Source organism: Lissotriton helveticus, chromosome 11 (genome assembly GCF_964261635.1).
Source record: "Lissotriton helveticus chromosome 11, aLisHel1.1, whole genome shotgun sequence".
In the NCBI taxonomy this organism is placed as follows: Eukaryota; Metazoa; Chordata; class Amphibia; order Caudata; family Salamandridae; genus Lissotriton; species Lissotriton helveticus.
The window spans coordinates 189,298,705-189,313,959 of record NC_136072.1 but is presented as its reverse complement, the minus strand read 5'-3'; the positions used below and the strand labels follow the sequence as shown (position 1 = coordinate 189,313,959).

General features: G+C 50.7%; 1 protein-coding gene across 2 annotated transcripts in view; it reads left to right on the top strand.

Annotated features, from left to right (window-relative positions):
• The window catches only part of SMC4 (structural maintenance of chromosomes 4), a 630,932-nt gene that overhangs the window by 562,098 nt on the left and 53,579 nt on the right, over positions 1 to 15,255 (top strand). For both annotated transcript variants that reach the window (XM_078666858.1, XM_078666857.1), the window contains one exon: positions 13,082 to 13,314. In XM_078666858.1, coding sequence (XP_078522984.1) covers positions 13,082 to 13,314 — 233 coding nt within the window. The remainder of the gene's footprint in view (positions 1 to 13,081; positions 13,315 to 15,255) is intronic.

The window sequence follows — 15,255 nt, the reverse complement described above, 5'->3', positions numbered from 1 at the left end:
TCTACTTCTATGAACCGGCCCAATCTTTTGAGCCTGAGTACCAGACGGTGGGTGATGAGGAGGATTGGGAGGGGTCTGAGGACCCTCTGGCACGTGTGTGTCAGTCTTCTGCGGACGGGACAGGAGAGCTTGGGGGGGCCAGTGGTCTGGACACTTCGCCCGACACTGGTTTAGTCTCCCCTCCTAGCGTGGCTACGGAGGATGGGGCTCCTTATAGCGTGGTGCTGATGAGGGCGGCTAAAGCCCTAGGCCTTGAGCTCCCCATTGCGGCCGTGAGGGCTAACCTCCTCACCGAGGTCCTTAAACTGTAGTCCAGCTCGGCCGAGCCTCTGCTGCCGTTTAATGATCTGGGCCATGTAGAACAATGTCATACATTCACCCCAGTACAATGATCGGGGCCAGTAGAACAATGTCATACATTTACCCCAGTACAATGATCTGGGCCATGGCTTTTGTAGTTCGGACTGGACTGTTCCCATGGGGCACAGGGTCAGCGCTGATTTGCATATCGCCATTGTCTAACCCAGGGTGGTGTGGAGTGGAAAAACGATGGATTTGGGCCCAGATCTTTTGACTGGGGTGAATGTGTGACATTGATCCACATTCTGTCCATCATTGTTGTTTTTGCAGTAACCGCTCTAAGTGTACTGGGGATGCTCAGACGTGAGTCCCAGGCACTCCACACCACTGGAAGCAAGCTAGCCGGGCTGATGAGAGGTGTTACCTCGAAACCGGGCCGGTCCTCGGATGCTTGTTTCCGTTCTGGGAAGGACATGGCTTTTGTAGTTCGGACTGGACTGTTCCCATGGGGCACAGGGTCAGCGCTGATTTGCATATCGCCATTGTCTAACCCAGGGTGGTGTGGAGTGGAAAAACGATGGATTTGGGCCCAGATCTTTTGACTGGGGTGAATGTGTGACATTGATCCACATTCTGTCCATCATTGTTGTTTTTGCAGTAGCCGTTTAATGAGGCCTTGTCAGACGTTCTTTTGGGCACTTGGTCCAGGCCCGCCACAGGGCAGCCTGTGGATAGGAACGTGGCCAGACGCCACCGCCCGGCTCCGGGCGACCCTTGCTTTCTGTCTACCCACCCCACCCCTGAGAGCCTGGTTATCCAGGCCTCCAATTCCCAGACCGCATTCCCGTCGGCTCCCCCCGACCGGGAATCCAAGAGGTACGAGAACTACAGGAAAAAGGTTTTCTCCTCCATGAGTTTGGGATCGCGGTCAGTCAATACCGCGTGCCTCTTGGGCCGCTACACCCAATCTCTGTGGAACACGGTCGCGGCCGTGCTGCCAGAATGCCCGAAGGAGGTACGGGCTAAACTCGGCCAGGCCCTTGTGGAAGGCCGAGATGCGGCACGGTATTCCATCCGGTGTGGGCTGGACACTAGCGACTCTGGGCAGAGCGATACAACAACGGTGAAGATTCGTCGTCACGCCTGGTCGATGTCTGCCAATTTCTCGGCCGATGTCCAAAACACACTTATGGACATGCCGTTCGATGGCCGTCGCCTCTTTGGCGACAAGGCAGATCATGCGCTTGAGCGCTTTAAGGACTCCAGGGCTACGGCCAAGTCCTTGGGGCTCTCGGCTCCGCGCCAGCAAACGGCTGACTTTCGCTCCTTTCGTGGCCAAGGAAGGGGCGCCCCCACACGTGCTGCCAGCCGCGCACCGCAGACTAATACACAGCACGGTGGCAGCCGTGGAAACCGCCATGGCGGAGGTCTGGGACAACGGCGAGGCCAGTCCACACCTACCCCTGCAGCATCCGCCTCAAAACCCTCCTAGTCCGTGCTTTCAGGCCCATGTGACGCCAGTGGGGGGCAGGGTTCGCCATCACCACCTTCACAGGAGTGTGGCTCACTGATTAAAGCGGCAGACCCTGATGCAGAGGTCTGGCCCGGGACCAGGGTTCAATTCCCGACGCGGCAGGGTCCTGAGCCTAAAATGTCCACGGACTCGATAATTCTCGCCTCGGTGCCTATTCTAATCATGGGGTCCCACGCTGCAACTCTGGGCAATAGTTGCTTAATCTCCACTACGGCGGCCCACCCGCTGCAGGATGCCTGGCTTTCACCCTGGGGATACCCAGTAGGGGTTATCTCACAGGGAAAAGCCAGGACGGGTTCCCAAGGCAAGCGCCTTGAAGCCTTCGGGTGATACGTGCGCTATATAAGTCGCAATACATTTACATTTACACTGGTGCACTGTCACATCGAACAGGTGGGAGCTGCAAATCGTCCGAAGGGGCTACTCCCTCCCCTTTAAGGCAAACCCTCCAGCCATGCCACCGCAGTACTACCGCGTGTTGGGGGCTCACTTGCAACTTCTGCAAGAGGAAGTTACGGGCCTCTTGGCCAAGGGGGCCATCGAGCGTGTTCCTGGGCCAGAAGTAGGGTGTGGTTGTTACTCTCACTACTTTCTGGTACCCAAGAAGGGCAAAGGGGGCCTACGCCCTATCTTGGACCTACGGAACATCAACGGCTTCCTCCGGAAGGAGAAGTTAAAGATGCTGACATTGGCTCAGGTCTTAGCTGCCCTAGACCCTGGAGACTGGATGGTAGCGTTGGACTTGCAGGACGCTTATTTTCACATCCCCGTCCTGCCGGCCCACCGGCGTTACCTGCGGTTCACGGTAGGCCACAAGCACTTTCAGTTTACCGTGCTCCCCATCGGCCTTACCAGCGCCCAATGGGTGTTCACGAAAGTGATGGCGGTGGTCGCAGCTCATCTGCGCAGGTTAGGGATTTCAGTCTTCCCCTACCTCGACGACTGGTTGTTGAAGGCGAGCTCGCCCCACAGTAGTCAGCCACCTCCAGACTACGGCCGACCTCCTGCACCTGCTGGGGTTCACCATCAATGTGCCGAAGTCACACCTGTGTCCCTCTCAGAAGCTCCTCTTCATCGGAGCGGTTCTAGACTCTGCGCAGTTTCGGGTTTATACTCCCGAGCAGCGGGTTCGGGATATTCAGGCTCTGATTTCGATCTTTCAGCCTTTATCCCGAGTCTCGGTCAGGTTGGCGCTGCAGCTTCTGGGGCAGATGGGCTCTGCAGTGGGACCTGAAGTTTCAGTGGGCCCAGCATTAGCGCAACTTGTCCGACCATGTCTTGGATGAGCGGCAGATCCCTCTCCCTACCCCAACCGGAGCGCGTAGTTGTGAGACGCGTCCCTCCAGGGCTGTGGGGGCCACATGGGAGAGGCGGAGATCAGAGGCCTCTGGTCTCCGGCGGAGTCCCAGCTCCACATCAACCTTTTGGAGCTGCGAGCGATCTGGCTTGCACTGAAGGCATTTCTCCCCTCTGTCCGGGGGAGTGTAGTGCAGGTGTTCATGGACAACACCACCGCCATGTGGTACTGCAACATCCAGGGTAGGGTGGGGTCGTGGACCCTATGCCAGGAGGCTCTGCGCCTCTGGCAGTGGCTGGAACATCAGGGCGTGACCCTGGTTGTTCAACACCTGGCCGGTTCTCTGAACGCCAAGGCAGACTAACTCAGCCGTCGGTGCATGATGGATCACGAGTGGCGTCTGAACTCGGACGTGGCGCAAGGCCTCTTTCAGTAGTGGGGAGAGCCTTGGTTAGATCTATTCGCCACAGAAGAGAACGTGCAATGTCATCAGTTCTGCGCGTTGGAATTTACAAGGCGGCACTCGCTCGGCACCGCTTTTCGTCGCGAGTGGAGTTGCTGTCTATTGTACGCCTTTCCGCTTATACCACTTCTGCCCAGAGTGCTGAAGAAGATCAGGCGCGACCGGGCCCAGGTTATCCTTGTGGCTCCGGACTGGGCACGAAGATATTGGTATCCAGAGCTACTCAGCATGTCTGTCAATCCCCCGATTCGTCTGCCTCTTCAGGAGGACCTTCTGTTGCAGCAGCAGGGGACGGTCCTCCACCCGAACCTGTCCAGTCTTCACCTACAAGCTTGGAGATTGAGCGGCGACAGTTGAGGCCATTTGACTTGCCTCCTGAAGTCTGTAATGTCATTCTGGCAGCCAGGCGTCCCTCCACGAAATCGGTATACGCCTGCCGGATGGAACAAGTGTGTGGCATGGTGCACAGCAAAGGCTGTGGATCCACTTTCTGCCCCTCTTTTAGAGGTTCTCCTCTTCCTCCTTTCTCTTGCCCAGCAGGGCTCTGCTCTGGGCACTATCAAGGGCTACCTTTCTGCCCTTTCCACCTTCTTACGGCTACTTGATCAGCCATCCTTGTTCAAGTCCCCAATTGTAAATAGGTTTTTGAAGGGCATCACACACATGTTCCCTCCTGTTCCATTCGTGATGCCCCAGTGGGACTTGAACCTTGTACTTACTTACCTGATGTGCGCTCCCTTTGAGCCACTTCATAACTGTCCTCTCCGCCTTCTTACTCTGAAGACTGCTTTCCTGGTTGCCATCACCTCTGCCAGGAGAGTGAGTGAGCTCCAGGCTCTTTCTTCCAAACCTACTTTCCTTTCTGTCCATCCGGACAAGATTGTGTTGCGGACAAGACCCTCTTTCCTGCCCAAGGTAGTTACAGCCTTCCACATCGGTCAGTCCATCACCTTGCCCACCTTCTTTCCGCCTCCGCATCCCTCGAAAGAGAGGCTCCACCGTCTGGACCCAAAACGTGCGCTCTCATTCTATCTGGATCGCACACGCCAGTTCCGGGTGGATGACCAACTCTTTGCTGGTTACGCGGGTGCTATGAAGGGACGGGCGGTGCACAAACGGACCATCTCTTGGTGGATCGTGTTGTGCATCCAGGCATGCTACTCCTTGGCTAAAATGGAACCTCCTGTTGGGCTGGGGGCCCATTCCACTTGGGCCACGGCAACTACTACTGCCCTGGGCCGGGGAGTTCCCTTGCAGGACATTTGTCAGACAGCTACGTGGGCCTCGCTGCACACGTTTGCAAGACACTACTGCCTGGACAGCCAAGTCCGGAAGGATGGCTTCTTTAGCCGTTCCGTCCTCCAGGACTTTCTGGTGTGATTATTTGTTCGCAGACCCACCACCGGGGTTGGTATTGCTGGGGTATCTATTCTAAGGTAAGGAATCTATCACTAATGTCTCTTTCAGAGGCACAAGTTACTACTTGTGTAACGATATATCTGTAAGAGACATTACTTAGTGATAGATTCCTTACCGACCCACCCTTCCTCCCCGTTCTGCGAACCGATATCTAGGGTTAAGGTCATCCCCTTTCAGGGCCCTAGTTTCATGGCACCAGTGTTGGTTCTATCATGGCTCTGCGTATCTGGCGCGGAAAAGCTGTGTATAAGAACTGACGTCCGCACGCGGAGGCGGCGTCTAAGTACTCCGACGTCATCACGGCGCCCCCGACGGACGCGGAGCCACGGACTACGCCTACCGACGGGCATTGGTACTGCTACGCAAAAAATTTCCGGATCCAGTCTGACGCCTAGGGTTATTCTAAGGTAAGGAATCTATCACTAACTAATGTCTCTTACAGATATATCGTTACACAAGTAGTAACTTGTGCATTCGGGAGAAGAAAGGACCTACTCTCCATGCAAAACGGAGAAGTGCTGCACCCGGAGCCAGAGAGCCTGAGCCTCATAGCGTGGCTCCTGAGGACATAGAGTTTGCGCATTTGAAACTGCCAGAAAGCACCCTAAGGGTACTTTGGGAGGCACGAAGACCCAGCCCACGGAAGTGCTACGTAGCGAAATGGAAGAGATTTACACTGTGGTGCAGGAGGGAAAAGCTACACAATAAGATGCAGAAGGACTCGACAGTGATAAAGTACCTCACACACCTGCTCGACAAAAATCTAAGCTCATCCTCACTGAGGGTTCACTTGGCAGTGATAGTCGCTTAACCGAGAGGAGAAACATGCAAGATTCCTGGTGGGAGCGAAGAGGATCGCACCACCAAAGAGGGTGCCACCACTTGCATGGAACCTTAACCTAGTCCTAACGGAACTCATGAAGGAATGTTTCGAGCCAATTCACAAGGCCTCCTTAGAAATTCTGACCATGCAAACAGCTTTCCTGGTAGCAATCACTTCACTGCGCAGAGTGAGCGAACTGCAGGCACTAGCGCTACAAGAACCCTACATACAGATACACAACGATAGGGTGGTGATGAGAACGGACCCACACTTCATGCCAAAGGTGGTGTCAAGGTTCCACATGAACCAGACTATACAGATACCGAGTTTCTTCCAAAAACCGGCAACGAGAGCTGAAAGAGCACTGCACACTCTGGACGCCAGAAGGGCAGTCATGCACTACATTGAGAGAACGAAGGAACACAGAAAAACAAAGCAGTTCTTTGTGTCCTTCGCTAACAGTTTCATGGGGAAACCAGTAACTAAAGGAACAATTGCGCGATGGATTGCCCAAACAATACAGTTCTGCCACAAGCGGGCAGGACCGGAACTAGCAGAGGGGACACGTGCCCACTCTACCAGGAAAAAGGGAGCTACAATAGCTTTCCTAGCTAACACACCAATTCAGGACATATGCTTTGCGGCAACATGGGCTTCAGTGCACACGTTCGCGAAGCACTACTGTGTGGATATACAGATGAACAAAGAAGCACAAGTCGGACAAAAGGTGCTTCAACACATATTCAATACCCAACGCTCATCTTCCACCCAGCCGCCACAAACATGAGAAACCGCTACAAAGTCTATGCACAGCATAGTGAATCAAGAAAGATTCACGCTGCAAAAGGAATAGTTTCTTACCTGTCGGTGTAGTTTTGCAGCTTGAAGATCTTTCTGGATTCACTAGCGAACCCACCCACCTCCGCCAGAAAGATGAGGCTGGAGAGAAAAGGTGGTTGAAACAAGGACAAATACTTGAAAAAGAAGCTTTAAGGTTAAAGCGGTGGAAAAACTTTAGTTGAACATTGCCATAACTTCGGTAACAAAACGAACACGAGAAAAAAGAATCCGAAGATGGCACCCAAGAGTGGGAGCTTCCGCAGGAAGCGTGCCGACGTCTCCGGAAACACACCAAACGGTGGGACGTCGACGCCCACCTGGGCTACAAAAAGAAAGAAAAGACTACGAATCCGGACCCAACCATAAGACCGCGGAATAATGTGCAGCATAGTGAATCCAGAAAGATCTTCAAGCTGCAAAACTACACCGACAGGTAAACTATTCGTTTTGAGGGCGTCCACATGGCAGAGGTCAGCTACACAGGGGTGGACAGCAAACTTTCACAAAAAACGTACAGTACAAACAAAAAGACACTTACAGTTCCTCCAACATACCACTCCGGTAGGAGGCAGACTAACACTTTTTCAACAAAAATGGAAAGAAATAACCACAGAAGAGTGGATTCTAAACCTAATACAGTGTGGGTGCTGTATAGAGCTAACAAAACAGCCTCCGCACAAACTGGCAAGGCAAAGGACGCATTCAAAAGAACTATCTCACCTGGTCAAAGAGGTGAAAGAACTTCAGATAAAACATGCAATAAAACATGCACCACACAAAGAAAAGAACAGCGGAGTATGTTCAACATACTTCCTAATTCCAAAGGTGGACAGATCGTTACGGACAATATTAGACCTAAGGTTTCTAAACAAGTTTTAACTTTTTCACAACACTTAAATTCAAAATGACCACACTGCAAGAAGTGTTACCTGTGAGAAAGTGCCATCTTTCTTGCATTGGTATGCCCCCACTTTTTGCTGATGTGCTTTGACGGAGTGTGCCCTGGGCTCCTGCCAACCAGGTGCCCAGCCAGGGCCTGTGTTCGTTCTCTAAAAACTGTTGAACCTAAAACCCAATTTGCATCTCTGGCCACCTGTCAGCCCCTAGTAAATGGTACCCAGGACGTGGTGACCAGAGAAGACCCCTAAGGGCTGCAGCACTATTGTGCCACCCTTGGGGGCCCTGTACCCTGACACCCACACACTGCCTTTGCAGGCTGAGTATCTAAGTGCAGAACTAAACAAAGTCGACATGGCACACATCCCTGTGTGCCATGCCCACAAACCCACTGCCCTGGCATACATCAGTCACCCCTCTAGCTGGGTGACCTATGCCAGTGGTGTGGGCACAGGTGCATGAGCCCTGTGCCCCTACAGTACCCAGGGCCATTCCTGGGCACTAGAAGTGCAGTGATGCCATTAAGAGTGTATGGTGCTGGGAAGTTGTCATTACGAACGCCACAGCACCATAATGTCTATTCTGAAGACTGACAGGTTTGATATCAAACTTCTCAGCACATTAAACCCGCACTGATGCCAGTGTGGGGTTTAATGTAAAATGCACCAGAGGGCATCTTAGAGATGCCCCCTGAAAACCTAACCTACAATCCACGTCTTGTCTGAGAGGCTGCCACACAGCAGACATGTTGCTGGACCCCTGGGTGGAGAGCCCCCGCTCTCCTGGGCCTGCAACAATGCACATCCTGGGCGAGGTGTTGGGTCTCCTCCTCCAGGATGGGCAGGGGGAAACTTCAAAGGCCTGCCTCTTCTGTGAGCTTCTCCAGACCACTTGCTGTACTCAGCAACTGGCCCCCACCAGTTCTGACCCCCGCTTTGGCGAGAAGACTGGCGGGAAAGGCCCCCACCAGTTCTGACCCCCACTTTGGCGGGAAGACTGGCGGGAAACCCTACGTCAGGAAGGGGGGGGTGCCAGCCTTTGCCAACCCCACCCCTCAGGTGGGAGAGGCGAGGTGAAGCACCACCCTGGGCTCCGGCCATCTTGAAGATGGGGAGCCCTGCCCAATCACAGCTAGGCTCCTGCCCCCTCCCACAGGAGAGGAGCAGACTAGGGGGTCCCGATAAGTAAACAAGAAAGAAGATCTAGACGAAGACCCTCCATGCAGCTGCTAACAGGTCAACACCAACTGACTTGGCCCCAGCCCTACCGGCCTGTTGACCCTGGAACCTGCTCAATCCTGGCGACTCCTACGGACAGCTACCTTGGAAAACCCGGAGGACCTGCCTGCCTTGAACCTCTCATAGACTGGGACTCCCATGAGCAGAGGCTCTGCTCCACACAACCATACCCCTGGTGCCAGACAGGAACTGCGAATCCAGCCCACTCTGCACCCGTCAAGCCCAGCCCATGCTAGAGTGATCCAAGACCACGAGGACGTCTCTTCCCCCCCCCCCCCCCCCCCCGACGACTGGGACCCGAAGTCCTGTGCCCAAAGACCCCCTTAGACGACCCAGAGGACGCCTGCAGCCTCAGAACCAGGGACCCCTCCGACCGCGACCAGCCGAGGGTAAGATTTCCCGACACCCCTGCGCCCCACGGCCCCCAGTGCCCTCTTTTGGGGTACTTACCTCTTCTCCAAGAACCCAACTTAACTCTCAAAGTGGTGGTCACACCTGAAGAATCTCCGTCCCCGAGCCTGCAGTCTTTGTTCCCTTTGTAACTTTTGCATTGGATAACATTGAGTACCCGATTGCTCAAAAGCACCCTGCACCCAGCCGCCCGAGTGCCGCTGGAAGTGCAACTGCTACCCATAACTACTTCCCCACTTGCCCTGAGTAAGTGACCTGGAGCTCAGCTCCCACAGCCGCGTGGCCTGCTTGCTTGCAGCCACCAACCGAAGGCCCCCCTCCCCTCCATTGGATAACATTGGGCCTACCTACCTCTGCACCCGGCTGCCCCTGTGCCGCTGAGGGTGTACCAACTGTACCTACCTGAGCCTGTGGAACCCCTGAGTGTATGCCCAGAACCTTAACTTACGCAGTCGAGTACTCACCTGGAAACCGATAACTCCCTTTCCTGCCATAGGATAACATTGACTGGTTTGACTCGAAAAATCTTCCAAGTGTGAAGTTTTGAAACTCTAAAATATTCCTATAAAATCAGCCCAATACCAAATTCCAAAGTACTCACCTGTGATCAGGAGAGGAGCCAGAACTGTACCTTGAAGCCCAGTACTGAACCGCAAAAGTAATCTCAACCAGGTTTACTAGTAACCTGTATTTTCTCCATAGGAATCCATTGTCTGCTTTTCTATGAAATTTCTTCTGTCTACTTTTGAAAACTTGAAATATTCCGTAACAATCGTACCTACCTCTGAAACTTAATTACTTACCTGTCTTAAGTAAAGATCCCAGTACTGGACCTAGGAGCCCAGTACTGGATTACAAAAGTAAAGAGAACATACTTTACCTGTAACTTGAATTTTCTCCCATTGGATAACATTGCTAGATTTTCACATTTTTATATTCCTCAAAAATCATTGCAATAACCAAAACGATTTTACTAAACTGTTTTCAGCTTCGACCCCAGTACTGAATCTAGAATCCAGCCCTGGAACTACAAAAGTAACTTACAAAGTAATCAACTGCATCTTTTGTAGAAAAACCCATTGAGCTCAATGTTAGATTGTGTTTAGAATTGTGTTGCCTACTGCAACCCCTGTAACTGTTGTGTTTACAGAGTTATTTTCTTTCTGCAAAATCATTACTTGAGATCACTCACAATTGAGAAAAGTATATTTTTGGTACCTGTTGGTTTTAAAAATAAAACCACTATATCTTTTGATATAAAAACAAATGGCCTGGAGTTCAGTCCTTGAGTGTGTGAAACCTTTTGCTGACTGAGTGTGTACAGCAGCTTTGAACTGTCCTCTGGTGCTGCCTTACTGCTCGACCAAGCTACCACTTTTGAGAGTAAGGTCAGTCCTGACTTTAACCTCTGTTATACCTCTGGGGTTGGTGGTCTCTATGCACACTGTACCTTACTTTGGTCATATATAGAGCCACTTTCTCACACTTCTGATCTGCCTTCTCTCTTTAAGTCCCCTGTTGTAAATAGGTTCTTGAAAAGCATTACTCACATGTTTCCTCCTGTTCCTTTCTTAATGCCTCAGTGGGACTTGAATCTGGTATTAACCTATCTGATGTGTGCTCAGTTTGAGCCACTCCACAACTGTCCTCTTCGTCTTCTGACTCTCAAAACTGCTTTCCTGGTTGCCATCACCTGTGCCAGAAGAGTGAGTGAGCTCCAGGCTCTTTCCTCTAAGCCTCCTTTCCTCTCTGTCCATCCGGACAAAGTTGTTCTGAGGACTCGTCCTTCTTTTCTACCCAAGGTGGTTACTGCCTTTCACATCGGCCAGACCATTACCTTGCCCACCTTCTTTCCGCATCTTTTAGAAGAGAAAGAGAGGCTCCACCGTCTGGACCCAAAACGTGCGCTCTCCTTTTATCTGGACCGCACACGACAGTTTCGGGTGGGCGACCAACTTTTTGTTGGATAAGTGGGCGCTAATAAGGGACTGGCGGTGCACAAACTATCTCTCGGGACGTTTTGTGCATCAAGGTCTGTTATTCCTTGGCTAAAAAGGATCCTCCTGAGGGGCTGGATGCCCATTCCACTCAGGTCACAGCGGCTACTACTGCTCTGGGGATGGGAGTCCCTTTGCAGGGCATTTATCAGGCAGCAATGGGGGCCTCGCTGCACACGTTTGCCAAGCACCACTGCCTTGACCGCCGAGTCCGTAGGGATGGCTTCTTTGGCCGATTGGTTCTCCAGGACTTCCTGGTGTGATCTTGGTTCGCAGACCCACCATTGGGGTTGGTATTGCTGGGGTATCTATTCTAAGGTAAGGAATCTAACTAACGTGTTTCTTTCAGATGCACAAGTTACTTACCTTTGGTAACGATATATCTGTAAGAAACATTAGTTAGTTAGATTCTTTACCTCCACGCCCATCCTCCCCGTTCTGCGACCCGATATCTAGGGTTAAGGTCATCCCTTTCAGTGCCCTAGTTTCATGGCACCAGTGTCGGTTTCTTGCATGGCTCTGCGTTCCTGGCGCGGAAAGCTATGTACAGAATTGACGTCCGCGCACGAAGGCGGCATCTAAGTACTCAGACTTGATCCCCGCGATCACGACGCCGGACGAGGAGCCGCAGACGACGCCTACCGACATGCAGGGGTACTGCTGACTAACACTTTCCGGATCCAGTCTGACGCCTGGAGGTTATTCTAAGGTAAGGAATCCAACTAATGTTTCTTACAGATATATCTTTACCGAAGGTAAGTAACTTGTGCTTCTCTGCACCAAAACACGCAGCCTGCAATGGTTGTGTGTGTGTGTAAGGTACAGGGCCTCTAAGAGTTGCACTATAGGTGCTGTAGCCCTTATATGCCTTTCCTGGTCACAGTCCCCTTGGTACCTTTTACAAAGGCCTCCCCTGTGGCCAGAGATGAGCCAATTGTGGGTACAGAGGTATAGGTCGGGAAGGGACACATGCCCTAGGAACCTGAGTTGCATATGTTGGTCAGGAAATGAGCCTGGGTTTTGTTTTTCAGCCTATCCAATAGCTTGATCGGTTCATTGCTTCTGTGGTGCATAGAAGTGTTCTAACAACTGATGGCATGGACGCAGATGCCACCTTTGTGGCCTATATGTGCCTCTGTGTGTATGCCAGCATGGCTCCATTCCTGATATCATTCTTTAATTCCGTATGTGGCCTGGCAAGTAGAGTGGTGATTAAAATGTGTTGAGTTCAATGTCCGGGCATGTTTCTAGATGTTTAAACATTGTTACTGCAACGTTACTGTTATTTTGTATAATTACCCAGACTACATTCTGATTGTGACCACCGCCACCTGGATTTCCTGTAACCGCACGTACCCGTGCTCATGATTCATTGCTGAGACTTCATTTTGTCACATGGATTGCTCACTTCGGACGTACCCGTCCTTAGTCTTCCCTCTGCCGGCACAAACCGCCCATCGGGGAATCGCTTTTACTCCACGGACTTGGTCTGCTTCACCACACGTTGCAGCCGGGTTGGCAGTATCACCGGATTTGCGTCGCAGCATTCTACCATAGAAAATTGACAGCCCTGAATATCCTTCACACAGTGTGACGAAACATGTGTCTGCTAGTTGTATTTTCATATGTACTGATCAAGATTGAACTATAAATCTATTCTTTATGCATCGCTGGATTTCGACCTTCATTACGCTTATCTACATGAACTTTGTCTGACTTATTTGGTTCTGACATAAGAACCTAACACCTTGAAACGTGTGCACAGGACTTGTACTTAAATGTTTAATTATTGTGACTGCAACGTTACTGTTATTTTGTATAATTACCCAGACTACATTCTGATTGCGACTTTCATTCAATAGGAAGAACTGTACTTGCAGCGTGTAGCTGAACTGGATGAAATTACTAATGAAAGGGACAACTTCAGAAGAGCATATGAGGATCTTCGGAAACAAAGACTTAATGAATTTATGGCTGGTTTTAATGTCATAACAAATAAACTGAAGGAAAATTACCAAATGTTGACTTTAGGAGGTGACGCTGAACTAGAACTTGTAGACAGCCTGGACCCATTCTCTGAAGGAATCATGTTCAGGTTTGTAGTCATGCATAATTGATCAGCTCTTTTGATTAATACTGTGAACTAGTCACTGAGGAAGGTCACTGCAGGCACTTATAAAAGCAATGGTATGCAGGGCTCAAGCATGATGGTTGTGTCTGATGAAGCCTGGTTGGCTTATTTTGGTAAAACATTAAACCGGTTAAGTAAGTGCTTTTAGGTGGAACATACTCTATTAATTGACGAATTGTAACGTTTTGTATTTTTGGGGTATCCTAATTCCAGAAGTGTATAAATGACCAGGTCCTGATAAATTAAAAAACAAAGCCATCACAAGGCTTATGGAAGTGTTAGGATGTCTTTATTTCTGGCGCTTACTTTAAAAATGCACACACAACAAACACTCATGTCCAGTTTAATATCAGCCAGGCCCGCATTCCATCATAAGATATTTTTTCCTCATTTTTCTTCCAGACACTACAGGGACTGTCCTCCCCTGTAATCCTTATGATGCCTTAAGAATAGCTAAGCCATGTAGGTAGACTAGATCTTTGTGTGGATGTTTAAGTTTACTTCCATGAGTCTTGTGACGTGTTTTAAAATGTTTTTAAACATCTATCACTTCGCGCAATGAGGGGTATTTCACTGATGTGGCATGCTTTACTGCACTCAAAGAGGTAAATGGTGCCAGAAATAATGAGACATCCTCAAAAAGATTGTCTGTTGATAATTTCACCTGATGCTTATACTCTTTTCAGCCGAGGCCATATTTTAAAAAGCCCTAGTAGTATGGTCTGTATTTTGCATGCCTGTTTCTTAAAATGAATATATCTGAATAGGTTGAAAATCAACCATATTGTGCAGGGTAAAAAACTATTTAGGTACTGAAGAAAGCAGACTGACCCTAACTGGCTACTACACAGCTGAAACAGGTCAACCTATGGATGTTAAGGATCATAGAATCTTTACAACACCTCAATGTTTTTTGATCTTGCCTTAGATCACCCTTATTAAGTCTGCCAGAGAATCTATAGGCATTTTTTATCTCACTCACTTAATTCTCTAGAGACACTTCCAAAAGAGCTCCGCTAACAAACTAGTAGAGCCCGCCCACACGCACTGGGTGATCTAGGTGTGGGTCCAATGATGAAGCAAGCCACAGATTCCGTTGAGCACTGTGAAAAACTAGCTGGTTTCTTCCTGGAAAAGGTCAACGCCATTTATCGGGCCTTTCCGTTGGTGACTCCCTCGGCTAATCCACCTCTTAAGCCACTAACATCGGAGGGGTTACATTCTTTTCCCATGTTAACACCTGAAAGCCTCGACAAATTGGCTCACCAAGTGAAGTCGGGGTCCCCTGTGGATCCGCTTTGCTCAGAGGTGTTTAAAGACCTAGCGGTACACAACACCTCGCCGCTATGTTCTTTGATTAACACGTCGCTCTCTTACGGCGTAGTCCCACTAAAGTGGAAACAAGCTGTGGTTCGTCCTATCCTTAAGAAACCTAATCTGGATGGCAGCAAGCCCGAGAGTTATCGGCCAATCTCACTCTTACCATGGCCTGCTAAGGTGACTGAGGCGCATGTCAACGCGGTCCTCTCGGAACACCTACGTCATGCTGACATCCTCGATGTGACACAGAATGGATTCAGGGCTGGTCACAGCACGGAGACGGCTCTGCTGTATATGGTGGAGCATCTTCGCTCGATGCGGGTCAAACGGCGGTGCTGGTGCTATTAGATCTGAGCGCCGCCTTTGACACCGTATCGCACCCGATCCTTCTGCGTCGCTTAGAGGAAGTCGGTGTCACCGGCATCGCCCTCCAGTGGTTCCGGTCTTTTCTAGCCAATCGGGCCTTTAGCGTGACCATCCCGCCATACCAGTCCAAATACCATCCTTTGGACCTGGGGGTTCCTCAAGGCTCCTCGCTGAGTCCTACGTTGTTCAATCTCTACGTAAGGCCGCTAGCTGAGGTTG